General features: G+C 43.4%; 1 protein-coding gene across 2 annotated transcripts; it reads right to left on the reverse strand.

The window, feature by feature from the left end:
- Positions 1-648: 648 nt before the first annotated feature.
- On the reverse strand, positions 649-27488 carry ZMYND12 (zinc finger MYND-type containing 12). Of its 2 annotated transcripts, none has more exons than XM_013045114.2 (8): positions 26962-27488; positions 17385-17526; positions 15978-16149; positions 7634-7803; positions 4981-5103; positions 4655-4766; positions 2984-3129; positions 649-998 (listed from the first exon to the last, which is right to left on the reverse strand). In XM_013045114.2, exons 2-8 carry the CDS (start codon positions 17445-17447, stop codon positions 873-875), a joined length of 912 nt encoding a protein of 303 aa, XP_012900568.1. In that variant the 5' UTR covers positions 17448-17526; positions 26962-27488; the 3' UTR covers positions 649-872. The 2 variants fall into 2 exon arrangements, with proteins under 2 accessions (XP_012900568.1, XP_004740691.1); XM_004740634.3 differs by having other exon boundaries at positions 26906-27488.

Genomic DNA, 27488 nt, shown 5'->3' on the forward strand with positions numbered 1-27488 from the left:
TAAAATATTTATCTCCATCATATTGCCATCAATATTGATGAAAACCAGAAAAGACATAAGTTTTCTATTGGACAAACTGATGACATGGTCTGTCATTCAAGTAATCATTCAAAGTATTTACTTTGTTAAACGTTTATTTTTCATGATCTGTTATTCTTCTTTTTTTTTTTTTTTTATTTTATTTATTTGTCAGAGAGAGAGAGAGAGCAAGAGCAGAGGCAGAGGCAGAGGGAGAAACACTCCCTGCTGAGCAGGGAGCCTAATGCAGGACTCCATCCCAGTAGCCTGGATCATGACCTGAGCCTAAGGCAGCCACTTAACTGAGCCACCCAGGCGCCCCTAGTGCACCATTTTAATTTATTTGTCACTTTGTAACTATTTTGCAGAGTAATTTTCTTGGTGATTGCTTTAGGAACTACAATGGACATTTAAACCACAATCTACCTCACATTAATGCTAACTTAATTCCAGCAGAATGGGAAAACTTTGGTCTAATATACCTGTATCTCCCACACCCTTCTGTGGCAAAGACCTGGATGGCTTCTGGTAAAAATAAACTGTTTGTGGTTTAATTCCAAGTACCATATTAATGAGCTGAGAGCACATTACTCGAAGTCATACAAAGTCATAGGAAGCCAAGTACAAAGGTCATGATAAAGATCACTTTTACTGATTTCTATGCCTAAAGTACTACATTTCCTCACATATTCTGTGTAAGAATAAAAACATGGCTATGTGGGCAGGCCCAGGGGAAAAGGGCAGGGAGGTGGGTGTGAGCAAGTCGTGATACCTCAAAGCAGTTGTGCAAACTGGTATATTTTAGATGTTCAGTAGCCCCTTGAACAGCCCCCTGGTGCTGAGATCATGGGTCACTAAGTAATGGGATGAGCTTCCTCAGCTGAGATAAGACTTAGTAACTCTTCAATGGCGTCCTGTTCGTGGACACTGAGATTCTGTTCTTTGGCCAGACTGAAGGCTCTTGTGGCATATTCTCGTGCCTGGAATAGAATCATGGTTACAAAAAGAAATTGTCAGAGGAAAGCTTTACATGGGGAAGCCCCATCTCTGCTCAACCCAGAAACACAGGAAAGGACCCCCTCCACTTCTCACACCAGCCACTGAGCTCTTGTTGGAAATTTGGGACCACCTCCCAGGTCCTTACAGCTAGCCACATATGTGCCGGCTGGGGCATGGGGGACCAGAAAAACCCACCTGGCTTGACAAACTAAGTAAAAATTAGTACACCTTCTTAGCAAAGTGAGACCTCTGTAGGGTCTTCATTGGGACCCTCTGAAGCAACTCTGGGAGACCATGTGATAAGGGCCATCCTGGGGGCATGTGGTCCAGAGTTTTCACTGGGACGGAGGTCTCACAGGATATCCTGGGACAGCCTCTGGGCTGGCTCTTCTTTCCTCCTTCCTTCACCCTCTCTTCCTTCCTTCCTTCCTTCCAATAAATATTTGTTTATTTGTTTTATTTAAAGATTTTATTCACTTATTTGACAGAAAGAGAGAGCACACAAGCAGGGGAGCAGCACTCCCCACAAGGAGCAGGGAGCCCGATGCAGGACTCGATCTCAGGATCCCAGGGTCATGACTCGAGCTGGAGTCAGACGCTTAACTGACTGGGCCACCCAGGCACCTCCCAATAAATATTTATTACATGGCTACTATGTTCCGGGTACTGTGATCACAGGTCGAAATTCCCGCCCTCGTGGAACTTCCGACACAGTGTGGGAAGAAGCAATAAACAATACAAGCAAGTAAAACACCATCGTATCTTCAATTGGGATACATGTTAAATACAAAAATAAAGTAGAAAAGGGGCTGGGGGGACGCCTGGGTGGCTCAGTTGGTTGGACGACTGCTTTCGGCTCAGGTCATGATCCCGGAGTCCTGGGATCGAGTCCCGCATCGGGCTCCCAGCTCCATGGGGAGTCTGCTTCTCCCTCTGACCTTCTCGCTCATGCTCTCTCTCTCACTGTCTCTCTCTCAAATGAATAAATAAAATCTTTTAAAAAAATAAAAAAAAAAAAGAAAAGGGGCTGGGAAGCACCAGTGGCGTTAGTGGGGTTTTGTAGCTTTCAATGCGGGCCCAGGGAAAGCTTTGAGGAAAAGACAGCTGAGTAAAGACCTAAAGGAAGTGAGGTGTCAACCTTGATGTGTCCCTATTCTCTAAGGACCTCTTGTAGATTGAACATCTTTCACCCATGCCTTGGGGTGGGGACTTCCTTGAGTTCATGTGGAAAAGTGAACCCTGAACTGGAGGAAACAGGTTTTGTCCAGTATAAGCTTTGAAAGTCAATGGAAATGTTTCCCTGTTCCCTAAGCACTCTTACCCCATCCCAGATGGTACCCTGGTCTTCGCTATAACACTCAGTTATAACCCGCAGGCTGTGAACTCCTCTAGGTCTTGGCATACAGTAGGTGCTTAGTAAAGTTTGCTGAAGACAGGGAGAGAGGAGGGGGAGGGGGGAAGGGAATCCTAGATTTTCCATGACACTCACACAGAAAGGCCTCCTCCAGCCAGGCCTCCCTCTCTGTCTCTCTCTTTGCCTGCTTTTCTTTTTCTTTGAAGCGCTATTCACTATCTGAAATTATATTATGCATTGTCCCTTGTTTCTTGTGACTTCCCCTCCTCCAAAAAAAACTGGGCAAACAATTCTGTGTGCCTCAGTTTCCTTATCTGTAAAGTGGGAATAATACAATACCTACTTCAGGAAGTTGGCCTGACAATTACATAAGATAGTGCATGGGAAGTACTTAGGCTAGTGATGGGCATGTCCCTAGGAAAGAAGACAATGCAGTTTCCATGATGCAGGTGGGATTCAACAAATGAGAAACATCTCGAGTATCCAGGCTGCTTTAAAATGACAGCTTACTCAGAGGGCAAAAGCCCATGCAACTGGGCAAAACAGAGCCAAATTCAACTAGAGGAATTTCTACCTCCATTTTCGACAGGATGCTTTTCTGGGAACACTTGCCTTTGAAGAATTCATCATCAGGTAGTAAAGCATGAACAGGGTTTTCAGAACAAAGACCGTTTTTTGGGGGGCTGTGTCAGATGTAGATTCTCGAATGTTCCAGATTGAAGTCAGGATCTGAATGGCTTCTGCTTCCTGGGCTTCATCTGCAATGGAAAAGAAGGAAGTTGGAATGAAGAAGCAGGCCTTGGGGGGCTGTGGAGTCTCCCCTGAAGGGTGAGCATGGAACTGACAAAGCACGGCAGGTTCCTCACCACGTGTGAGTAGGAAGCCCGGCAGTTCCAGCAGCTCTACAAAATCTGCTCACCCCCATAGGTCTCAGGGTAGCTACGGTTTGTCTCTTTTAGAGTCCCAAACTCTTGATTTCTTAGGCCCCCAATGCAGGAAGCTGTCACAGCGGGATTCTTTGGGTCTCACTCAGCCTCAGCTGGAGAGCAAGAGCCCCCAGGACTGGGGCAGCCAATGACTTAATCCTCTCCCAAACCCAAGGGTGCTTGAGCATCTGGGCCTTTCTGCTTCACCCCCCCCCCAAAGTGAGTCCACTTATTCTTCCTCTGAGCATCTTTAGGTCCTACTCTCATGATCCTTTATTGACTTATGAGTTATTTGGGGCAGGTGCTTATAAGCACTCTTTAGATACTATGCTTAGAGAAGAAGACAGAAAGGACATATACCATAATGCTAAGGTTGGCTGGCTGCCTTTGGATGTCTATGATTTCCAAGTTTTCTGCTTTAACACATACAACTTTAAAACATTTATTTATTTATTTGAGAGAGTGAGCATAAGCAATGGCAGGAGAAGCAGGCTGCCCATGAAGCAGGGAGCCCAAGGCAGGGCTTGATCCCAGGACCCTGGGGTCATGACCTGAGCCGAAGGCAGATGCTTAACCGACTGAGCCACCCAGGTGCCTCTAACATAAGCCACTTTTATAATGAGAGAAAACTCAACAAATTTGTTCATTTTTTAAAATCTTAGCTCAAAACCTCTGCTGCAAGAAGTCTTCCCTCTTCAACACCATCCAACTGTACTCATCTCTTCCTTCTGAGACTCAGCTTATAATATAATGTGTATTTGGTAGGAATTTCCTTTTATTTCACCTAGGTTCCATCCCATCAACCATACTGCATGTGTCTTTTGAGCAGATACTAGGTCCTCTGTCCCTTTTTACTAGCTCAGAGGGAATGATGCTGTGCGGCACCCACCCTTTGCTGAGCCTGGGGACAGAGACAGGGATGACACCCAGCTCCGCCACTGAGAAGCTCACTGTCCAGTAAAGGAAGAGGAGAAGGCACCGGAACGAATGAGTAGTGTGACTTCTCCAGAGAGTTTACGCTGGCTTATGTGCCTTGGAGGGATAACACATCAGAAGTAGAGGTGTGGCAGAAATCACGGGGTCTCTGGTGGGTCTTTCTCTCTCCACATCTGTCCCTGATGATCCCCCCCCCCCCCCCCCCCGAAAGGCTGTGTGTGGTGCCAGGGATCTGAATTTTTCCCAACACTGGTGGAATCTCTTTGACTCCTCCCGTCTCCGTGGCCTCATCAGCAAAATACAGAAGATGGCACGGATGTGCTCCACGACAGGGACAGTGGCTCTTCCTCATGGGGACAATGCCTGTGGATTAGGAAGGATGAAGTCACTGCTCTGCTTTCCAGGGAGAGCTGCCACTTACCCAGGCCAGTGTCGGTCTCAAATCGTTTGCCCAGTAAGTCTATCTGCTGGATGCGAACCCGTGAGAGCACCTGGTAGCGATCGTTCAAGTATTTACTCCAGATCTCAGAGACCTGTTGGGAGAGTAGGCCAGATCTGAGCCTAGACTATTTTGCTTGTGGAGATACAGGAAGAAAGGAAAGTGGAATATATCATGTATCAGACTGTGTGATCTTGGGCAAGTCATTTCATCTCTCTGAGCCTCAAGTTTCTCATGAATGGTCTGACACCAGTCGTAACTTAGAAGGCCAAAGTACCAAGGCTCCGTTCCCATATTCCCCAGCTCACCTTGGTGTACAAGGTGTCTGCCAGGTCCAACTTTTTAAGGCCATAGAAGATATTAGCCAGGTGGAAGTAGCCCCCTGAGGTCCTGATGTCCTCTGTTCCAAATGCACAACTGGCAAAATAAATCTATAGAGAAGGAAGAAGGGGCACTTTAGTTCTCCTGGGAAGTCATACATCTGATAAAGAACTTGTACACCTAGACTTTGTAATGAACTTTTACAACAGCCCAATTAAAACTAAAAAAATGGGCAAAGGCTCTGAATTGACATGTCTTCAGAAAGACCAATGGCTAATAACACATGAAGTGAGGCTTAACATTATTAGTCATTAAAGAAATACAAAATAAAATCACAATGAGATACCACTTCACACCTACCATGATGGCTCAAAGAGGCAGAAAACAAGTGTGGGCGAGGACGGGGAGGAAACAGAGCCCTCACACAGCGCTGGGGAGACTAGAAAATGATACAGCCTCTGTGAAAAGCAGTTTGGCAGTTCTCAAAAATCAGAAAGTTAAATGGTGAGTTACCATATGACCCAGCAGTTCCATTCTTAGACTACACCCAAGAGAAATGAAGGCATGTATCCACACAAAGACTCAGATACAAATGTTTAGAGCTGCGGTATTAATAACACCCAAACAGTGGGGACATCCCCAGTGTTCATCAAGTGATAAATGGCTACACAAATTGTGTATTTCCAGATGATAAATACTACGCAGCAATAGAAGGAATGAAGCGTTGATAGGACAACACAGACAAGTCTCAAAGTAATTATGCGAAGTGAGAGAAATCAAATGGAAAGACCACATGTCATTCTGTTTACATTAAATGTCCAGAAAAGGAAAATCTATAGAGACAAAGTGGTTGCCTGGGGTGAAGGGGGGTGGTCAGAATGAGAAATGAACTGCAGAGGGGTTGTGAGGGGCTTCTGGGGTGATGAGAATGAGAATGTTCTAGAACTGGGTTGTGCTGATGGCTGCCCAACTCTGTGAGTCTTCTCCGAATCATTCATTTGTACACTTAGAGTGAGTGAATTTTATGGTATGTATCCATTAGGAAATGATTTTTTTTTTTAAAGGTAGCCTGAAGAATCTGAGCTTGATCCATTTCTTAACTGTGTGGCCTAACCTAAGACAGAATCTGTGTCTCTGCTTAATTTATTATAAGTGAGAGTGCAGAGAAAACACAAATGAAGACGTGTATTAGTCAGTCTTCTAGGTGGAAATAGATGGCACCCTCAAAGTACTTCCAGATGACGGTTTAATGAAAGGATTATTTCAAGAGACATACAGAGGTTAAGGAACCAAAAAGAGCTAGTGAAACACCAGGTCTATCAACAGAAGAGACAATTACTGTCCCGACTCCTGAAAAAGGAAGGGAGAAATTGGGTCACCAGAGCCCACAAAAGCGAGAGCTATGGGAGAAAGCCACCTGCCAGGAGCTGTGGCTATGGAGGAATACTGCCCCTGCCAGAACTGGGATGGAGCAGAAAGGCAGCAGAGAGAGTAGATTCCCAACCTCTATCTCCTCCCAACAAATACTCGCCTGCCATGCCTCTCACTCTCTAAATCCAACAGAAGCCAGAAGGCAATGGGTTCTGGGTTGTGTAGTCCATAGAGGTCAGACTCCCGGGACACAGTAGAGGAGTGAATGGATTTGGGGTAAAGGGATATGGAGACTAACCAGCACAAGAATGTTTCCAGTGGATTTATGGACATTGTGCAGTGGAGGCAACCCGGGGGAGGGCTGCCCAGTGGAGAGGCTAAACAGAGAACCAACTGGTGCTAAGACTGAATTCTGACCCTAACCTCATCCAGATTTCAGGCTCAGGAACTTTTCTCTCTGGTCATATTGTCCACCACTGAAATCCTTATAGAAACCTCCATTAAATTTTGGAGGAATTGCTCCATCATCACCTTCATCATCATCTTATCTAACGTTTGTACATAGTTTTACAGTTTATAAAGAACGTTCATATACAAACAGCTGGTTTAAATTGAACAACCACACTCTGACATAGAAACATTGATATTATGTGTAAAACTGATAGCAAATTTCTGCATATACAGTGCTCTATTATTAGTCTCTTCAATGACCCAATGAGACATACGCTATTGAATGATTTCTGTCTATGCTTGATGAAAGAGGTAAAATAATTTGTCCAACAGTATGTTCAAGAGTAGAAGTAAAGCCCTTCTCTTAACAACTGTGCTCTTCTACGTTTATTGTACTCAGAACAATCAACCTTGGAGAAGTGACGTGATCTGGCCAAGGATGCACAGCCAGGAAGTGGAAAGGTTAGAACTCAGGTTGTTAGAACTGTGCTCTTGGGACTACCTCAGCAGTCAGCTGTCAACAGAAAGTTTTAGAGAAATGCTCAAATAGAAAAACAAACAAACAGGGGCACCTGGGTGGCTTAGTCGGTTAAGCGTCTGCTTAGGCTCAGGTCATGATCCCGGAGTCCCAGGATCGAGCCCCTCCTGGTGCTCCCTGCTCAGCGGGGAGTCTGCTTCCCCTCTCCCTTTGCCCCTCTCCCCAGACTCATGCTCTTTCTCTCTCTCAAATCAATAAATAAAATCTTAAAAAAAAAAAAGATCAAAACTAAGCATAGCTGTTCCCAGAAACATTCAGATGTTATAATTTAGCTTGTTTACATCATTGGCCAGATGATAACGGGCTTCTTCATAGTTTTCTTTAGCTATATAGAGAAGTCCCAGGTTCCGATGCAGTAAAGAGTGGGTGGCAGAACAACATTCAGTTGATTTGAGGACTGTCCACTGGGCTTGGGATAGATACTCCTCAGCTTGGACAATGTGGCCCAGACCTGCTCAAAAGAAGTAAAGAAGGTTACAATTCATATTCCGGCCAGAGGACACAGGATGAAATGTGAGTCAGCACCCATTCACTCCCTTGTTCACTGACTCAAACATTTATTGACACACAAGAACTTGCACGTGAACATTCATGGCAGCCTCGCCATAACAGCCAACAGCCAACAGCCAACAGCCAAAAAATAGAAACAACCTAAATGCTCATCAGCTGATTAGTAGATACACAAAATGTGGTCGATCCATACCCATGGAGTGGAATATTACGAGGCACAGAAAGGAATGAAATACAGACATATGGAACAACAGGGTAAACCTTGAAGACATTTCATAAAAAAGGAAGAAGCCAGACACAAATGGTCACATATTGTACAATTCCATTGATAGGAAATCCGTAGACAGAAAATAGTGGCCCTGGGACTGCGGGGAAGAAGAATGGAGTGTGAATACTAATATAGGTATGGGGGTCCATTCGGGGGTAAATAAATGTTCAGTAATTAGATGTAGTGATGGTTACACAATCTTGTGAATATACTAAAACCACAAGATTGCACTTTTTTTTAAAAAAAGATTTTATTTATTTATTTGACAGACAGAGATCACAAGCAGGCTGAGAGGCAGGCAGAGAGAGAGGAGGAAGCAGGCTCCCCGCTGAGCAGAGAGCCTGATGTGGGGCTCGATCCCAGGACCCTGGGATCATGACCTGAGCTGAAGGTTGAGGCTTTAACCCACTGAACCACCCAGATGCCCCAAGATTATACTTTTTAAAAGAGTGGATTTTATGTATGTGAACTGTATCTCAGTTATAAGTACATGTATCACTTATACTTAATATCTTTTATGTGCCAGGCCTTGTGTTGAGAGATGAGGATTCCAAGATGAATCAAAGGCATTGTCCTTATAGCTGGGTTTAGGGAATGCATGGGTGAAAATATATTTATAACATAGCAGACGTGCAGTAATAGTAGCATCATAAGGTTTCGAGGTGGTAGAGAGTAGGAGGTGTTTAATTCTATGGATGGGCTGGAGAGGGGCAATGGAATGGGGTGAGGTGAGGCCAGTGCTATGGACTGAATGTTGTAGCCCCCAAAACACATAGTTGAAGCCCTGATCCCCAAAGTGATGGTATTTGGATGTGGGGCGTAATTTGGTCATGAGAGTGGATTCATGAGCTGTAGTGATGGTTACACAATGAATGGGATTAGTGCTATAGAAGAAGAGATACAAGAGGGGTGACCCCTTTCTCTGCCATATGAGGATAAGTGCGAAAGCAGCTGTCTCCAAATCCAGAAGGGGGCCCTCACCAGACACCGAATCTGCTGATACCTTGATCTTAGACTTTTAGGCTCCAGAACCGTGAGAAATAACTGTTTCTTGTTTAAGCCCCCAGTCTGTGGTATTCATTATAGCAGCTGAACTGAGACCAGAAAATCTGAGCTGAATTTTGTGGGTTTTTTTTTTTAAGATTTTATTTATTTATTGGACAGAGAGAGATCACAGGAGGCAGAGAGGCAGACAGAGAGAGAGGGTGGGAAGCAGGCTCCCTGCTGAGCAGAGAGCCCAATGCAGGGCTCAATTCCAGGACCCTGGGATCATGACCTGAGCCAAAGGCAGACGCTTAACCCACTGAACCACCCAGGTGCCCCTGAGCTGAGTTTTGAGGATGAATAGAAGTTTTCCCGACAGATAAGGGAGGGCGGGCATGCGGGCAGAGGTAACACAGATGCAGAACCATGGAGATATGCAAGAGTGGGCTGTGTTTAGAGAACCACGATGCTGAAGCACAAAGTGTGAGGGGTCAAGTGGCAGGAAACAAGGCTGAAGAGGTAGTCCGGGGACAAGTGACAGAAGGCTGGAGGGCTTAGTGAGTTGTGCCAAGGAGCGGGATGCATGTGGGTAAGAACTGGAGGATTTTCAGGAAGGGGGAGGGAATTGGATTTCGATTTAGAAGGATCCCCAGGAGCCAGGGTGGAGGAGGGATGAGAGGGGAGGACGTAGAGTGAAAGACTCGCTAGAGGACTTTTGAAAGAGTTCAGGCAAGGACTGGTAAGAGCCTGAACTAAGGCAGTGAGTGAAGCTGGGGCTGATACAGAAGAGACATTTATGGGCTAGAATGGACAACACATGGTTCCCAAGTAAAAGGCACCTTTATTTCTAATATTCAAATACTGTTGACACTTAAACTGTTGTTTGGTTGTAAAGATGCATAACAGTTTCCTGCCTCCCTGCTTGCCTCCTTGGGAGGCTGTAAGAGCTGGACAGGCCGCTACTCCGCCAGCCTTCTGCATCGCAGGAGGTACGCTCTGGGTGGGAGGTATTTCCTGTGGGGGGTGCCAGGAAAGGTCAGGAGAGGAGGACACAAAGCCCTCATAAGTCAGTCTTGGTTCTGCGTGTCCTCCCTCCCAGGCCTGGCTCACATGCAGACATCACTTACCCGAGCTGCAATCACAGGTCACGGAATTAAAGGAGGAGAGCTGAAGAAGCAATCGAAGGGAGGAAAGAAGCAAGTTCCCATGACTGAGGTTCCAACTAAAATGGGAAAATACTAGATTAGAAGCAAGAGGCGGAGGCCGAGGATCCTGGCTCATGCAACCATGACAAGTCACATCTTCCATCTGGATTTTCTATATAATATAAGAGCTTCGGACCGAGCAAATGACTCTCAGCAAAGGTTATTTAGGTGGGGAGAAAACTGTCAGGGGGCGCAGACATGTAGTGGAAACTTCTCACCTTCATCGTGCATTTCCCCTTCAAGAAGGCAATGCCAAAGAAGGAAGGCCCCAAGGCCAAGCTGAACCAGCAACTGCACAAGCATCCCAAAGGAACAGACATACTTGGGAGAAAAAAGACCTTAAGGCCCTAAAGCCAGAGAGTGGGTATAGTGAGGCAGGAGGAATGTGCTGCTCCCAGCAGGCCGGAACTTAGACTGGTCGGTGAGTGGGTAAGTTTAGGTGTGACTTTCCTACACAGCTTGCCTGGACAGGTATAGGGATGGAGTGGAGGGACTAGGTACACAAAGTTGCCAAAGGAAGGGAGACTGTCCTAAAGGGTCCCGTTACTAGCGTTAGCGTATGGAAGAGAAAGAGAAAGGATAGCCAGTTAAGGAGTAAGGGCTCTGCTCTGCAGGGCGAGACAACAGGCCTACCCTGAGCTAGCCCCTGATCTGAGAGACGTGAAGGGGGAAGATTTCAGAAGGCTTGATGAGGAAAGCAAAGGAGCACAGCACAAAGCAGTCAGAGATAATTATCTAATTATCTGTGAGGCTGGGAGGCACCCAGGGGAAGGAGGGGGAATTCGCATTTGCTGAGGGCCCGCTGTTTGCTGGAGGCACACTATGCTAGGCCATTTGCGTCTGTGATCTAAGTCTGCCAACAACCCTGTGAGATAAATATCTGAGGAGGAATGTACAGAGGAGGAAACTTCATTCATTTGTCCAACCACGCAACGCATTCATCTAATTTAGAATCTCTACCACTTCGCTAGATGCATTCTAGTGAGCAAAACAGACTTGATCTCTGACCACAAGGAGCATATAATAAAGGGAAATAAATACAATAATACCGGAACTGGTTGGCTCAGTCAGTTAAGCCTCTGCCTTCAGCTCAGGCTATGATCCCAGGGTCCTGGCATCAAGTCCCACATCGGGCTTCTTGCTCAGTGGGGAGCCTGCTTCTCCCTCTCCCACTGACTGCTGCTCCCCCTGCTTGTGCTCTCTTTCTGTCAAATAAATAAATAAAAGCTTAAAAAAATAAACAAAGAAAAATAAACTGCTAGGAAGGAAAGGAACAGAATACAGTCATCCAAAAAAGCAGGAAGAAACCTACTTTGATTGGATGATTAGAGAACACCTCTCTGAGAAGGTGATATTTAAGTAGATACCTGATGATTGGAAAGAAGCCAGCTATACATAACAGAGGAAAAAGCTTTCCAGGCAGAAGGAAGAGCACTTAGTAAGAAGAGTTTGATAGCTAGTGTCACCCAACCAGTAAAGAAAGGGCTGGAGGGGTCCCTGGGTGGCTCAGTTGGCGAAACATCTGACCTTTGATTTCAGCTCAGGTCATGATCTCAGGATTGGGAGATAGAGCCTTCTGATGGGCTCTGCGCTCAGTAGGAAGTCCACTCGGAGATTATCTCTCTCAGCCTCTCCCCGCACTTGTGGGTGTGCTTTGGTACATGCACTCGTGCTCTCTCTCTAAAGTAAGTCAATAAGTTTAAAAAAAAAAAAAAAAGAGTTGGAATTTGAACCCAGATTCCCTGGTTCCAAAATCCTGACTGGAGTGGGGGAAGATGAGTAAGGCGGCTCTTTTACGTTTGTTTGTTTAAAGATTTTATTTATTTACTTAATTGACACAGAGACGGCGAGAGAGGGAACACAAGCAGGGGGAGTGGGAGAGGGAGAAGCAGGCTTCCCGCTGAGCAGGGAGCCCCGGGTAGGGCTCGATTCCAGGACCCTGAGATCATGACCTGAGCCAAAGGCAGATGTTGAATGACTGAGCCACAAGTAAGGCAGTTCTTTGAAGTGTTACTGAAAATAGCATCTCTAGTTGATTAAAATTCCAAAGTTTTACCAAAAGAGAGAGAGAGAGAAGAGAGAGAAGAGAAGAGAGGAAAGGAAGGGAAAAGAAGGGAAGGGAAAGAGGGGAAAAAAAAAGAAAAGAAGAGAAGAGAAAGGAAAAGAAAAAGAAAAAAAAAGGAAAGAAAAAAGAAAAGAAAAGAAAAGGCTAAATACCTCTTATTTTTTTCCACTCCAGTCTGCAGGAATCTCTTAGATGAGGAAGAGACATGTGCACAACGAATGTGATTTATTTAGACTTTCAAAAAGGTTGGCAAGGTTCTCAATGACTGGGGGAGGTATAATGAGAACTTCATTTAGACGGGGCTTTCCAGCTTGCAAAGCACTCTCATGTTCATTACACACAAACTCATTTAATCCTCAAAACAATTCTGTGAAGGGGACTCAGATTCACCAAATGCTTTCACAGTGCCCACCAGATGTCAGGTTTTATGAGAAGAGTTTCTGAGCACCTCCTCTGTGCTAAGAGCTATTCTGGGTGTGAAGTCACTCTGATGAGTAAGAATAGGGACAGTTCCAGCTCTCCCTGAGCTTATAGTCTAGTGGGAAAGAGAGACTTTAATTAAGTAATCTCATCTGTGGATGTAGAATAATTAGTAGTAGTATTTTGGGTTTTTAAAAAGATTTTATTTAATTTTAGAGAGAGCTCACGTGCAAGATAAGGGAGGGGCAGAGGGCGATGGAGTGGGGAAGAATTTCAAGCTGATTCCCTGCTGAGTGCAGAGCCTGATGTAGGGCTCAGTCTCATGACCTCTAGATCATGACCTGAACCGAAACTAAGAGTTGGATGCCTAACCGACTGAGCCACCCAGGTGCCTCTGGATATAGAATTATTATTGAAATAAGTGCCCACAAGAGAGGAAGAGGTTTTTAAGGGGGGGTACTTAAAAAGAAACCTGGTCCAGTCTGGGGGCTTGAGAGGCTTCCAGACAAGGGGGTGGTAACTCTTGAGCTAAGGTCTGAAGGATGAATAGGAGTTATTTAGGTGGAGGGGGGTGGAGGAGAGGCAGGGAGCGTGGCTCAAGAAGAGCCTTCCAGAACAGGAAGAGAGAAGGCAGTGTAACCAGAAGGGAGAGAAGATGTAAGATGAGGTGACAAGACTCTTGAAGGCCGGACCAAGCTGCACCCCATTGGCTGCTTAGGGAATCTGGTTTTTCTTTGGTAGAGGGATTTGACCCACATTTTGTGTAGAGGCCAGACTGGAAGGAGGCCAAAGAGGTGAAGAGTCCAGTTAACAGGCAATAATCCAGATAAGAATGATAAGACTCAGGCCAGGGTGAACTTTTCCAAAATCCCACAGCTAGTCAGTATCAGAAATACACAGAACCTAGGCTGTATTTCCTTGCCTGGTGCTCTTCCTAGTAGTTTTGGTGGAGGGCAGTCTGAAACAGGGGGCCAGACTGGAGTGGGGTGAGGGGGGCATTCTTGCAGTTATGTGGCCTGGTATGGGGGAGTCAGAGCCCAAGCCAGTGAGGAGGGGATCCATGCAGAAGAGGCAGCCCTGAATGAGGAGTCAGAGCTCATGGAAAGAGAGAAGGGCATCTGCAAGGGGAAAAAGTAGGCTCGGGGATGGGAGATTGGCTCATACAGGGGAACTGATGAAACATATAAATACATTAATGAAAAAGGAAGCCAGCATTCTCACTGTCAGAGAACTACAGCTATAGAATGGGAGGAAATCAGACCGAACCCTGTGGTGGTGTTGGACTGAATTTAGAAGTACTGGTATGTCATATCTCTCTCTGTCTAGAGAGAGATTAAGTGAAGATGAATTTAGATGTAATGTGTGTATACATTATTATATTTATACAAATTCCCTCTGTCCCCCAAGAAGGTACAGGAGCAACCTGACCCCAATAGCAACACATACGTCTAGTGCACAACTCTTGCTTTCTGAATTCCATTTCTCACTAAAAAAAAAAAAAAAAAAAATCAAGGCTCCTTGGAGGTACGTTCCAGAAAGCAGGCAGGTGATGGAAGAACAATGGGGATGTGTCATGGAAACACGGAAGCCAGTCTGAATGGGCTGCTACTTGCCAAATGCAGGAATAGCCTAAGCATTAAATTAAAGTTAGTAACAGTTTATTGATCCATTCACTAGACTAGGGAACCAAGAGTTCATACTGATATAAATGCATACATGAATATACTGAAAGTCTGATGGAATGGTAGACTCACAGTTTCAGAATTCCCCGCCCATAAAATACTTATTAGTTGAAAAAGGAGAAGAGGTAAACAAAGAAGAAGCCTGGCAGATATCACCTTAATAAACTAACTTAACTGGGTGCCATCAGGAATGGGACAAACTGAAAACATGTGCCAGCTTGCAGGATGGGGTGCGAACAACACAGACAGAGCCTGTCTTCTGACACTCTTGCCAAAGGGACATCGCTTGAGTCCAGCCATGAGGAGACTCAGAGAAACCCAGATTGAGGGTCGTTTTATAGAACACTTGGCCTTTAATCTTATAAGTGTCAGAGTCATACAGGTTAAGGAGCGGTTGAGAAACTATTCCAGAATGAAGGAGACGAAAAACACATGGCAGCAAAATGAAAAGCGTGATTTTGAACTGTATCCTTCTGTTCTCAAGGTGTGATTGGGACGACTGGCGACGCGTGAATGGGGTTGGCTTAGTAGATGATGGAAGACGATAGTAGACGATGGTTGTACAGTGGATACATGGAGAATGTCTAGGAAATGCATCAGGCAAGCAACTTACTCTCACGTAGCTCAAGAGGTTCTGTGTACTGCATTTCCAACAGTTTTGCTTTTTAAAAGTTTGCTTTTTAAAAAATAGCGTGGCTATGAAGATGGAAAAAGTGGTTGGAAAGTAACTAAGATGCTGCAGGTCTCAAAAATGTTAATTCCCCTCCAAGATGTTAACTCTCTTCTTGTAGCAACCGCCATGTGGGATGGAGCTCTGCCGAGTCTGTGTTCCCACTCTCATCCACGGCATGAGAAATACAGTTCTTTTCCCCTCTCCCTCCATAGGAGCAGGTTTCTATAATCCCGTTTGAACCATGTGAGCCTGACACAAAGGTAAAGGTAAACAGTCAACACAACTCTCTCTTCTAGGAATTTAACACTGGAAATCAGATACTAATTATTTCTTCTACCTTCCTTGAACCTGGAGAACATGAAAATTCCATGGAAATTCAGCTACATCTGATATTTTAGGGTAGCTGTCTTCTGTGGTGGGCACAGGGCAGAAAAACCTGGTCTGCAGAGAGGGTGAATAAAGCAGATGCAGAGATAGAAGCTGGGACAAGACACAAGGACTGAGAGAGAGAGAGAGACTGTTACACCATTCTGGTTCTAAGACCTCCTGAAGCCTCGATCCCCCTGGAACACTCCAGTGTCGTAATAAATGTCCTCCTTTTCCTTAGGCCAGCTAGAGTGGAGTTCGGTCAGTAGGAACCGAAAGTTGACATCTGCTGCCCCAACTTGTGCCAAACTTTACGGCAACACTGCTCTTTTATAAAAGGCTATCTTGGAGCCACTACCAAGTCTGTACCCTTTGGCCACTGATTGATCCCCATAGAGTACTCCTTAAGGGACCGGGGTCGGGGTGGGGGGTCCCCAGGTCAATTCACTTACCAAGGCTTGCCTCGGCCAACAGCAGGTAAGCAGGGACAAGCTCTACGGAACTCAGGCCATGCACATTCATGCGGAAGCGAAGTGAGTGCAAAGCTGCGGGAACAGCAGCTGCATGTTTTCCTTCAAAGAGGTATTTCTGGGCTACGGTGTAGCAGAATTCAATCAAATGCTTCTGTGGAAGAAAAAACTAGACCATCTGAGACCGTGTAAAGCAAAAAGGCGCTGGCGGGCACAGGTACACTTGGGCTAGGGCCACAATCTCATGAGCTGATTAAGGGCACCTAGTTAACCTGCTTGTACTAAGGTGGACATAAGACCCCAAATAGGTGAAATAAAAAGGGAAACCTGGGTTGTGAGCTCCTCGAGGTCCAGGAATAAATGTCTTTTCACCTTGGCTCATTGATCAGCATAAATGAGAGCTCAGTATAAAGTTATTAAATAAATATTATTCTTGTGTTTGTAATAAAATTGTAGTTTAGCAAAACTATCATATCTCCAGATATTCTAAAACTTTCTGACTTTCTATTTGAGTTATAATTTTGAGAGAAACTTCTTCTCTTTCTTTCTGGAATTATCTTGCTTTCCAAGTATCAGAAAGAATGTCGACTCTGCATTGCTTCAAAGCCTTTCTCAAAAAAAACAAAAAAAAATTTTTTTTAAAGATTTTATTTATTTATTTGACAGAGAGAGATCACAAGAAGGCAAAGAGGCAGGTGTGGGTGGCTGGCAGGGGGCGGGGAAGCAGGCTCCATGCTGAGCAGAGAGCCAGATGTGGAGCTTGATCCTAGGACCCTGAGATCATGACCTGAGTTGAAGGCAGAGAGGCTTTAACCCACTAAGCTACCCAGGCGCCCATAATAGAAGTTTTTAAATCTCCTTTATGAATTCATCAGTGTATTCATACACCATTTTTTTTTTTTTTGCCTCCTACGCTCTTATCAACATACTTGGCATATATGGACGTTATGGCCGAAACTCGTATGTGGAAGCCCTCATACTTCAACCCTTATTACCTGAGAATGTGAATTTGGAGAGAGCCTTACAGAGGTGAGTAAGTTAAAATGAGACCATTAGGGTGGCCCCTGATCCAATTTGGAAGAAATTCAGACACCAGGGATGCACCTGCCCTCAGGAAACCAAACCTGCTGACACCTACCCTTGACCTTGGACTTTGACATTCCTGTCCTTTAAGCCATTGTGTGGAGTAACGCCATTTGTTACAGCAGTCCTCGGAACTTAATACAGTAGGTATTCAGTAACTACGTGGAGAACAACTGACTGAGGACATAAAGGCATAAAACCAAGTCTCTGTCCTCAAAGAGGTTCTGGTTTGGTGATCCCGATGAGGGACACCCTTTGTCTGGGGCAGACCCTGAGCTCAGCCTGTCCCAGCCCTGCAGGACCCACCTGCCGCTGCTGCAGCTGCTGGAGGCCGTGCCGCCGCTCCTCCTCAGAGTTGTAGAAGGGCATGGAAGTGCGCAGCGGAATCAGCAGCTGACATATCTTCTCATGGATGCTGTTCCAGTCAGCTCTTTGATGAACCACACCACTGACAACGAAAACACCGACTTCGTTATCTTTCCCTTTGGCCTGGCCTGAGATTCTAGCAGCCTACTGGCCTTGCCCTAAAAACTAGAAAAGGCAGGCCAACACCTAACAGGCAGGGAACCCAAAGCCCTTTCTGACTCAAATCTCTCCTTTTACATGTGGTTCTGTGGTGGTGTAACGACTAGTGGGGGTGGGAAGCGGCTGTCTCTTCAGGCACAGGTCACAATGAAGTTACAAAGGCACGTGGTGACGCTGTGGGTGATCTCCTCTTCCGCTTCGTTAATAACCTTGTTCTAAGGCCATTTTCAGAATCTCTGGCCATCACAGCTGATGGAAGTGAGGGTCTTTTATTTGGGGAAGGAAGAGCCTCTTGCTGAGGCTCTAGAGATGTTCTCCAGGAACGAGTGCCGCTGTGTGGTGTGGCTCCAGAGAGCACCACTGACACTGTCTCCTCTGCTCCAGGGGGCACCCTCACAGGAACACGCTAGGAATGATCCCCAATCCCAGCGGGGCAGCAGGGCAGCTTTTGCTAGTAACTACTCAACTTTTTGAGAACAAAACAAAAGCTATTCTTTCAAAGATAAGGGAGCAGAGGAGTGGAGAGCTCAAGTCGTTACTGTAAGCCTGTACTCCGGAGCCAGCTAATTTTTAGCTCTCCAGAGGGAAACACGGTGACAGCTTGGTAGGGAGCTTTTCTGAGTTTTACATACAGATTTAGTATTTTTAAGTATGTTATTGGACAGGACCTCAGTCCTACAGAGAATCCACTCCCACTCCTTAAATACCTGCCGCTATGACTGATTCCCACATCTATTACCCGATCCTGACCCTTTCTCCAATTACTTTTTTACACTTTTAAATCAATACCTAACTCAAATACCATAGAAAATTCACCATTTCAAAATATAATTTAAATTTAGTGGTTTTGAATACATTCACAAGGTTGTAAAAGCATCACCCTGTCTAACTCCAGAACAATGTCATCACTCGAAAAAGAAACTCCATTTGCTCTAGCTGGTTCTTTCTTTTCTCCACCCACTGGTGCTCAGAAGCCAGAGATGTACTTTCTCTATGTATTTGCCTGTTCGGGACATTACTATTAATGGAAACAGACAACATGTGACCCTCTGTGTCTGGTTTCTTACCTTAGCATAATGTTCTCAAAGTTCCTCCCATTTCACCGCATATATAAGTATTACATTCTTTTGTACGGCTGAGTAAATATTCCACTGTATGGCTGTACGTTCACCCACTCATCAGTTGGGGGGTATTTGAGTTGTTTCTATTTTTGGCTATTCTGAATAATGCCGCTATGAACATTTGTGTATAAATTTTTGTGTGAACACGCTTTCAGTTCTCTTGAGTATATACCTAAGATTGGAATTGTTGGGTCATATAGTAACTCTATGTTTAACTTTTTGAGGACTGCCAAACTGTTTTCTACAGAGGCTGTACCATTCTACAGCACAGCAGCAATACAAGAGGGGTTCACTTTTTCTGTATCTTTGCCAGCACTTGTTATTCTCGTTTTTCACTACAGCCATTTTAGTGCGTGTGAAGTGGTTTCTCATTGTGGTTTTATTTTGTATTTCCTTAATAACTAATAACTTTCAGCGCCATTTCATGTGCTTATTGGTCATTTGTATATCTTCTTTGAGAACTGTTTATTCAAATCTTCTGTCCATTTTTAAACTGGGTCTTTTATCTTCTTATTGTTGAATTTTAAGAGTCTTTTACATATTCTAGATATAAAATCCTTATCCGGTATATGATTTGTATTTTCTCCCATTCTGTGGGTTGTCTCTTCACTTTCTTGATAATGTTCTCTGATGCACAGAAGTTTTAAATTTTGGTGGAGTCCAACTAATCTATTTTCTTTGGATCCTTGTGATTTTGAGGTCATAGCTAAACTGTTGCCTAATCCCAAATCACACAGATTTCCAACTATGTTCCCTTCTGAAAGTTTTACTTTTAGCTCTTGCATTTAGCCCTTTCTATGGTGAAAGGGAGGAGTCCAAATTCATTCTTTTGCATGTGGCTATGCAGTTATCCCACCATCATCCAGAAGGGACCCTTCTTTTACCAGTTGAATGGTCTTGGTACCCTTGTTGAACATCTAGTCACCATAAATATACAAGCATATTTCTGGACTCTCAGTTCTAGTCCATTCATCTATATGTCTATCCTTATGCCACTACCACAGTCTTCATTAGTGCCTCTTTGCAGTAACACTTGAAATTGAAAAGTATCAGTACTCTAGCTTTGTTCTTTTATTTTTTAAAAAAGATTTTATCTATTTTTTTGACAGAGAGAGATCACAAGTAGGCAGAGAGGCAGGCAGAGTGAAAGGGGGAAGCAGCTCCCTGCTGAGCAGAGATCCCGATGTGGGGCTCAATCCCAGGACCCTGAGACCATGACCAGAGCCGAAGGCAGAGGCTTAACCCACTGGGACACCCAGGGACCCCGCAGCTTTGTTTGTTTTTTTAAGATTTTATTTATTTATTTGACAGAGAGAGAGAGATCACAAGTAGGCATAGAGGCAGACAGAGAAAGAGAGAGAGAGGGAAGCAGGCTCCCTGCTGAGCAGAGAGCCCGATGTGGGACTTGATCCCACGACCCTGAGATCATGACCTGAGCTGAAGGCAATGGCTTAACCCACCACTGAGCCACCCAGGCATCCCAGCTTTGTTCTTTTAAAAGACTTTTTAGCTCTTCTGTGTATTTTGTCTTTTCATTTAAATTTTAGGATCAGTGTGTCCATTTATACAAAAAAGAGTTTTGATAGGAATTGCATTGAATCAATAGATCAATTTGAAATTTGAAGTGTTATTATCTTACTATTAAGTCTTCTAAACTATGAATATAGAATATCTTTCCATTTATGTAGGTCTTTAATCTCTTTCAATTTTTTTTTTTTTTTTTTTTTTTTTTTAGTTTTCAGTGTATAGGTCTTGCCCTTCTTTGGTTAAATTTATTTATTTATTTTTTTTTTGATGCTATTGTAAATGGAATGGCTTTCCTAATTTCATTTTCAGATTGTTCACTGTTAGCATGTATAAATATAACTGAGTTTTGCACATTGATCTTGAATTCTGTAACCTTGCTGAATTCGTTTATTAGCTCTAATAGTTCGTTGTGCTTTTTTCACAGGTTCTTTAAGGATTTCCCTACAGAAGATCATGTCATCAGCAAAATAGAAGTACTTTTACTCCTTCTTTCCCAAGCTGGATGTCTTTTATTTCACTGTCTTGCCTAATTCCCCCAACTAGATTTTTAGAAGTATTGAATAGAAGTGATGAAAGCAAAATTCTTGTCTCATTCCTGATTTTAGGGGGGAAAACTTTGTCTTTGATCATGAATTATGTTAGTTTTGTATTACCCTCTAGGTTATTCATAGATACCTCTTACCAAGTTATGAAAGTTCCTTTCTATCCCTAATTTGTTTTTATCACAAAGGGTACTGGAGTTTATCAAATATTTTTTCTGTATCTATTGAGATTATTATGCGGTTTTTATCTTCTGTTAAGATGAAGTCTTAAATTGGTATTAGTATGTTCAGCCAACCTTGAATTCCTGGGAGAAACGCCACTTGGTCATGAAGTATAATCCTTTTTATATGCTGTTGGATTTGGCTTGCTAGTATCTTGTTGAGGACTTTTTGCATCCATATTCACGAGGGATATTGATCCGTAGTTTTCTTTTCTTGTGATGTTTTTGTCTGGTCTGGTATAACACTGGCCTTACATAAAATGAGTTGGGGATTTTTTCTTCCTCTTCTATTTTTTTGGAAGACTTTTTGAAGGATTGGTAATAAATCTTTTTTTTTTAAGATTTTATTTATTTATTTGACAGATAGAGATCACAAATAGGCAGGCAGAGAGAGAGGGAAGCAGGCTTCCCGCTGAGCAGAGCCCAATGCGGGGCTCCATCCCAGGACCCTGGGATCATGACCTGAGCCGAAGGCAGAGGCTTTAACCCACTGAGCCATCCAGGCACCCCGGTAATAAATCTTTTTAAAGTATTTGATAGAATTCACCACTGAAGTCATTTGGTCCTGGGCTTTTCTCTGTGGGAAGTTCTTGATTGCTAGCTACTCTTTAATATCTGAGATCTACTCAGACACTCTTTTTCTCCTGAGTCAGTTTTGTAGTTTGTGTCATATTAGGAATATATTTCATCTAGGTTTTCTAATTTGTTGGCATACAACTGTACATAGTATTCTCTTATAATCTTTTATTTCTGCAAAGTTGCTAGCAATGTCCCTACTTCCATTTCTGAATAATAGTAATTTGGGTGTTCTGTTCTTGGTCAATCTAGCTAAAGGTTTGTCAATTTTGTTAAGCTTTGGTTTTGTTGATCCTCTATTGCTTTTCTATTCTCTATTGCACTTATCTCTGCTCTAATCTTTTATATTTTCCTCCTTCCACTAGCTTTGTGTTGAGTTTGCTTTTCTTCCACTAGTTTCTTAGTGTGGAAGGCTAGGTTTGAGATCTTCCTTCTTTTATAATGTATGTGTTATAGCTAGAAATTTCCTTCCGAGTGCTGCTTTCACTGCATGCTGTATGTTTTAATATTTGTGTTTTTGTTCTCATTTCATCTCAAAAGCATTTTCAAATTCCCCTTGTAATTTCCTTTTTTGCCTACTGGTTGTTTAAAACAGTTATTTCCAGGTATTCATAAATTCCTCACATTTCCTTGTTATTGATTAATGTCATTCCACTGTGGTTCCAGAACATACTTTGTATAATTTCAATCCTTATAAATTTACTGAGACTTGCTTTATGGTCTAACACATGGTCTATCCTGGAGAATGTTCCATATGTGCTTGAGAAGAATGTATATTCTGCTGTTGGTGGTGGTGTCTTATAGACATCTGTTAGGTTTAGTTGGTTTATAGTGTTGTTGAAGCCTCGTATCGCCTTTCTAATCTGTTCATTATTGACAGTGGAAAACTGGAAAAAGTTGAGGTGTTCAACTATTATTTATTTCTCCCTTCAGTCTGACAGTTATTACTTCATGCATTTTGAGACTCTGTTGCTGGATACATAAATCATGAGTTTTTTGCATTTCTTTTGCCTACTGTATATTTTTACTCAAATGTGCTTAAGTTAACTGTTTGATTCCAATTATACATATTCTAAAACTGGTAACAATAACCAAGCACAGGGTCAGCAAAGTTTTTCTGTTAAGGGCCTAACAGTAAATATTTTAGGCTTTGAGAACTACATGGTATCTGTTGCAAAAATTCAACTCTTTTGTTGTAGCAGAAAAGCAGTCATAGACAACATATACTTTTGTTCAAGCACTCTCTCTCCTTCCTTATTCTGGGACAACAGAAATGGAATAAAGTGTGTGCATGTATATGTGTGTGTATATATAAATATAAATATAATATATATACATATATAAGTAAATATATTTTTATAAATATAATAGCATAATAAATATATTTTATATATATATATTTTAAACAAACAAGCAGGGAAGAGGGTCAGAGAGAGAGGAAGAAGCAGATTCTCTGCTGAGCAGGGAGCCTGACATGGGGCTTGATCCCAGGACCCTGAGATCACGACCTGAGCTGAAGGCAGACACTTAACTGACTGAGCCACCCAGTCGTCACTGAAGTATTTTTTTCATAAACTGCAGCTGCTATCACAGAAATGATAAAACCATTAAATTTTTTTAAATAGAGAATTATTGTAAACAAATCCATAAAAGCACTTAACAGCCAGGATATAGAAATAGTTGAGTTCCATAGGGTATTTATTAAATAAGGGCTTCTTGAGTAATTGTGTGAGCAATGGAAATAGTACTTAACTACCCAGACTTTTGTTCCACTGAGAGCATTTGACGTATCTTGCTTTTCCAAATAAAATGAGCATTATTTATATATGCATGAGCTCTTTCCTTATTCATTTTATTTGTTTCCCTATTTGTTATTTCCTTAGTCATCTGCCCCACCCCTAACACCCAACACAGGGTCATGCATAAAGGAGCTGAAAAATGATGCTTTCAGTCAAGGCTCACGATCAAGTAGCTTGTGAGCCAAATGTGCTTTGTTTGGCTATTATCCTGTTTTTAAAACTGAATTTAGATGTTATTAAGCAGGACATTCATTCTGCAGTTTACCACAGATCCTACTGTCTCCTACTAATGAGTACCACTTCACTGCTGTTTTCTCTTCCTGGCCAGTGAAAGCATTTTAATTTGTGCCCCGTAAGTTCAATAAAAGGAAAACTTTTTTCAAATTACTCTTATCTATATGCTATGATTTGCTCACCTATAGTACAAGCCTCTTTTACCATCTGTAATGTTTCAGTGTGTACTTTAATAAAACCATCCTTTCTTACAAATGTTCAATTCCCTGGCAACATTCTCACAATCCAATACAGAACAATATGTATAAGATTACAGAGTGTATAAAACAGATATACGGACAGGAGAAGAAGATAAGGAAATTGATCAAAATGTCAGGTTATTAATCTCTGGGTTGTGAGATTATGGATTACTTCTCTTCTTTATTTTTTATATTTTCAAGTTTTCTACGGTGAGCATGAGTTACATCTACAACGGGGAAAGAAACTCTTTTGCAGAAAAAGGAAAAAAAAATTTCACAAATTCCAAATGACTGTCTTTCCTGCTCCTTAAATGGGAACAAGAAGAATATTGAGTGCCAACTTGGTCGCAGGCATGATGCTACATGCTTTACATTCAACCACAAAAACCTTGTGGGGGAGGAGTATTAAAGCTCCCATTTCTGAGATATAGAACAATTACCTCAGCTTTATTTTATGGAAAAATCCTGAAATTGCCAGGATACAAGGATAGAGAAATCTGGAGAAAAGAGGCAGGGTGGGGTGGAGGGAGAGGAGAAGGCCTTAAAGAGAATTAAAAGCAGTGAAAGAGAAGAAAGGAAATAATGGTGGATAAGGGCATAGGAAATAATGATTTATTTAAGCATTCATCAAAAATTTAGTTTCAACTATTTTAAGACACTTTGCAAGAGACTGTAGGTTATACACAGATGGGTATGATGCAGATCATAAGACAGCACATGAATGGCCGTCCTTCAATATGCATTCAATGTAATATCCTGCATTAACGGAACACAATAAAATTGACCTAACACACTTGCCGACAACTGAAATGAAAAAGGGAAATAAGAGTCAACCGAGAGTACAGAGCGAGAGGAAGAAGGAATTATTTCTGGGTGTAGGGATGAAGGTGAGGGAAAGAGGTAGAAGGTCATACCAGCCAAAGGACTCCAATCTCTCCATTGAGTGCCAGGGCTGTACATGAAGTTGTTCACTAGCCATCTCTTCCAAGTGACTTGAAGACCCTCAAACTCTGTATCCCCAACCCAATCCATCACCCACCACCATATCTCTCTGTGTTAATAGGTTTACTATCCATTCAGAAGTTTGCTTATTCAACAAATGATCACTGAGTGCCTGGAATGTGGACCAGTAGGTTCAGTAAAAGATAGATATTACACAAGCAATCACAAAATACAGAAGTACAGGAAAAATGAAGAAAAGGTGAGACAGAAAAATAAGCGAAGTGTATTTTCGGAAAGACCTCTCTGAAGAAATAACGTTTTTTTGTTTGTTTTTTTTTTTTAGAAATAACATTTCTGAGAACTGAAGGATGAGAGGGCTCCAGGAATATCTGGGGTTGAAATGGATGTTCCCAGTAGTGAGGACAGCCTAGGCAAAGAAACGGAGGGAGGAAAGGACTTAGGAAATCAGAACTGAAAGAAAACCTCTGTAATTGCATCAAGGAAGAGAGGATGAGTGTGGTAGGAGATGCAGGTAGAGAGCTGACCAGTGCTTTATAGTTTCTCCTACAAACTCTGAATTGTATTCTAAATGCACTGAAGAAACAGCAAAGAAAACACAGATGCCATCCCTCCGTTCATGGGATATACACACCTAGTTGGAATACAAACTATTAAATGACTGATTTCAATCTGTGTCACAAGTTTTAGGATAGGGAATATATAGAGTGCCGTTGAGAGCACTGAGGACACTTAATTCAATCTGAGGAGTATATTCACTCTCCACTGGGACCACTGCAACAAATTCTTGATCATTTTTGCAGCCTTCAGGGTCTACCTGAATTTATCTTCCACACTGCTACCTGTCATCTTTCCTTAACACAAGTGAGAGCCTGTCAAAACCTCCCAGAGGATAAATTCCAAACTTCTTGACCTCATGTCACCATGTGGCCCTAACCTCTGTCTTCTTGGTTTAAACTCTTCTTCCTACCTATCACAATGGTTTTTAAACTTTCTTTTTAGTAAGAAATATTTAATCATTACAAACACCACATAAAACACTAGAAAGTTTCAAGAAACAATTCAAGTAGGATTACTGTGATACTTTCTATTTTATTCTACTTTTTCCCCTAAAATGTTTGTTGATTTATTCTTGACCTGCTCCTGGGTCTAGTCTGCAGTTTGAAAATCAGTGACTGCTTCTTCTTCCACTACTACTTTCTCTACTTCAGCTCTGAACAAACTGTTCTTTCACCGTTTACCGAAGCAGACCTGGAGGCCAGGAGTACCCTGCCCTTCTTTCTTCGTTGTTCATTCACCTAGCAATTTCCTACTGATCTTTCAAGAGTCATCTCAAACATTATTTATTCAGAGAACTTTTCCAGATATCTGCCCCAGTCACCATGCTTCCATCCTCTGAGGTCCCAGGAAACAGCACAACCTGAGTAACAGTACTTGTCACGCAGGGTCTATATAATGACTTCAAAAACAAGATAGTCCGCTCTGGACTAGGTTTCTGGACATCAGCAACTTAGCTGTTTATCTCCGGTCCCACGTAGGGTCTAATTGGAAGCAAAAGTCAGGGGATGTTAGGTTGAATAAATGAAAACTCACCTCCCCACACTCTCAGCACCGTGGCTGCGCACTTCTGGTTATTCCTCAAGCACACCAATCTGCCCTCCAGAGCCTTACTCTACCTCCAGCACTTCCATCCCGAGCTATTCCTACTTTTTATCCTCAAATCAGTATCTACCCTTAGGAAGGCCATCCGTCCAAACTCCCAACACATTTCCTTTGTCTTCACAGCATTTTTGACTCTCTAAAATGATCTTTCCTTTTTGTGAATTTGTTTACTTATCTATCTTCCGCATGGGTATGTTAGATCTTTAAGGGGTACAGATCACCAAGTATTCCTCCAGTAACTTCGGCTGCTAGAACAATGCATAGCGCACAGAAGATGGTCAACAAAACCTTAGGTAGCCAATGGGTCAGTGGGAGAAGAGGCAGACAGAGAAATCTGTCCCGAAACCGCCTTGAGGGCTGCCCGGCAGAGCCGATGCTACAGCTCAAGCACAGCACCCAGGTGCCACATTTCAGGGCCTACCAGTAGTAAGTGACCGTGCAGGCCGTGCACACCCGCTCGGCCGGGGCTTCGCACACCTCGCAGCAGAGCCGGCGCCCCTTGGGCACCGCCAGCGGGTAGATGATGTCCATCTTGCAGCCAGCAGTGTCGGTCTCCAGGACGGTTGCCCGGCGAGGACACGCCGGACGCCGGCGTCACGTGACCGCCATCGGGCTGCCTCGTTCCCAGGATTTCAAGCGCAGGGGGGAGGGGCGTGGCTCCACTGACATCTAGAGTGCATATGTGGGGTTAAACAACAACAACAAACAAACAAACCAAAACATAAAATTCCTCCCCGTAAGTCCCGAGGTTAAATGGCCGGGCAGTCGGACTCCAGTGGAATCTAAGTCCTGAAAGGCCGATACGGCGGCCGGTAAGAGGCAAAAATGGCCAGTTCTCTATCCGAGGAGGAAACGAACAGAAGGGAAGGTGGCCCTCCAGACGCCCGCCTAGCTGACAGCTCTTCAGTCAGCTCAAGGTCACCTCTGGGAGGCCGTGGGGCAGAAACTGCGCACAACCCCACAGCAGAGGAAGCCGGCGCCGGCGCACGGCGTGTAGGGGAAGC

Source organism: Mustela putorius, unplaced genomic scaffold, assembly GCF_011764305.1.
Source record: "Mustela putorius furo isolate JIRA1106 unplaced genomic scaffold, ASM1176430v1.1 tig00003853_pilon_pilon_pilon, whole genome shotgun sequence".
In the NCBI taxonomy this organism is placed as follows: domain Eukaryota; kingdom Metazoa; phylum Chordata; class Mammalia; order Carnivora; family Mustelidae; genus Mustela; species Mustela putorius.

What these genes read in the sequence shown, in the direction of transcription:
- ZMYND12 (XM_004740634.3), bottom strand. Translation starts at nt 27,015, where the DNA reads ATGGACATCATCTACCCGCTGGCGGTGCCCAAGGGGCGCCGGCTCTGC. An exon ending in CAGACACCTTGTACACCAAG is followed by an intron (nt 4,767 to 4,980) that starts GTGAGCTGGGGA and finishes CTCTCCCAACAG; the next exon opens with GTCTCTGAGATCTGGAGTAA. An exon ending in TGAGACCGACACTGGCCTGG is followed by an intron (nt 3,130 to 4,654) that starts GTAAGTGGCAGC and finishes TTTCCATTGCAG; the next exon opens with ATGAAGCCCAGGAAGCAGAA.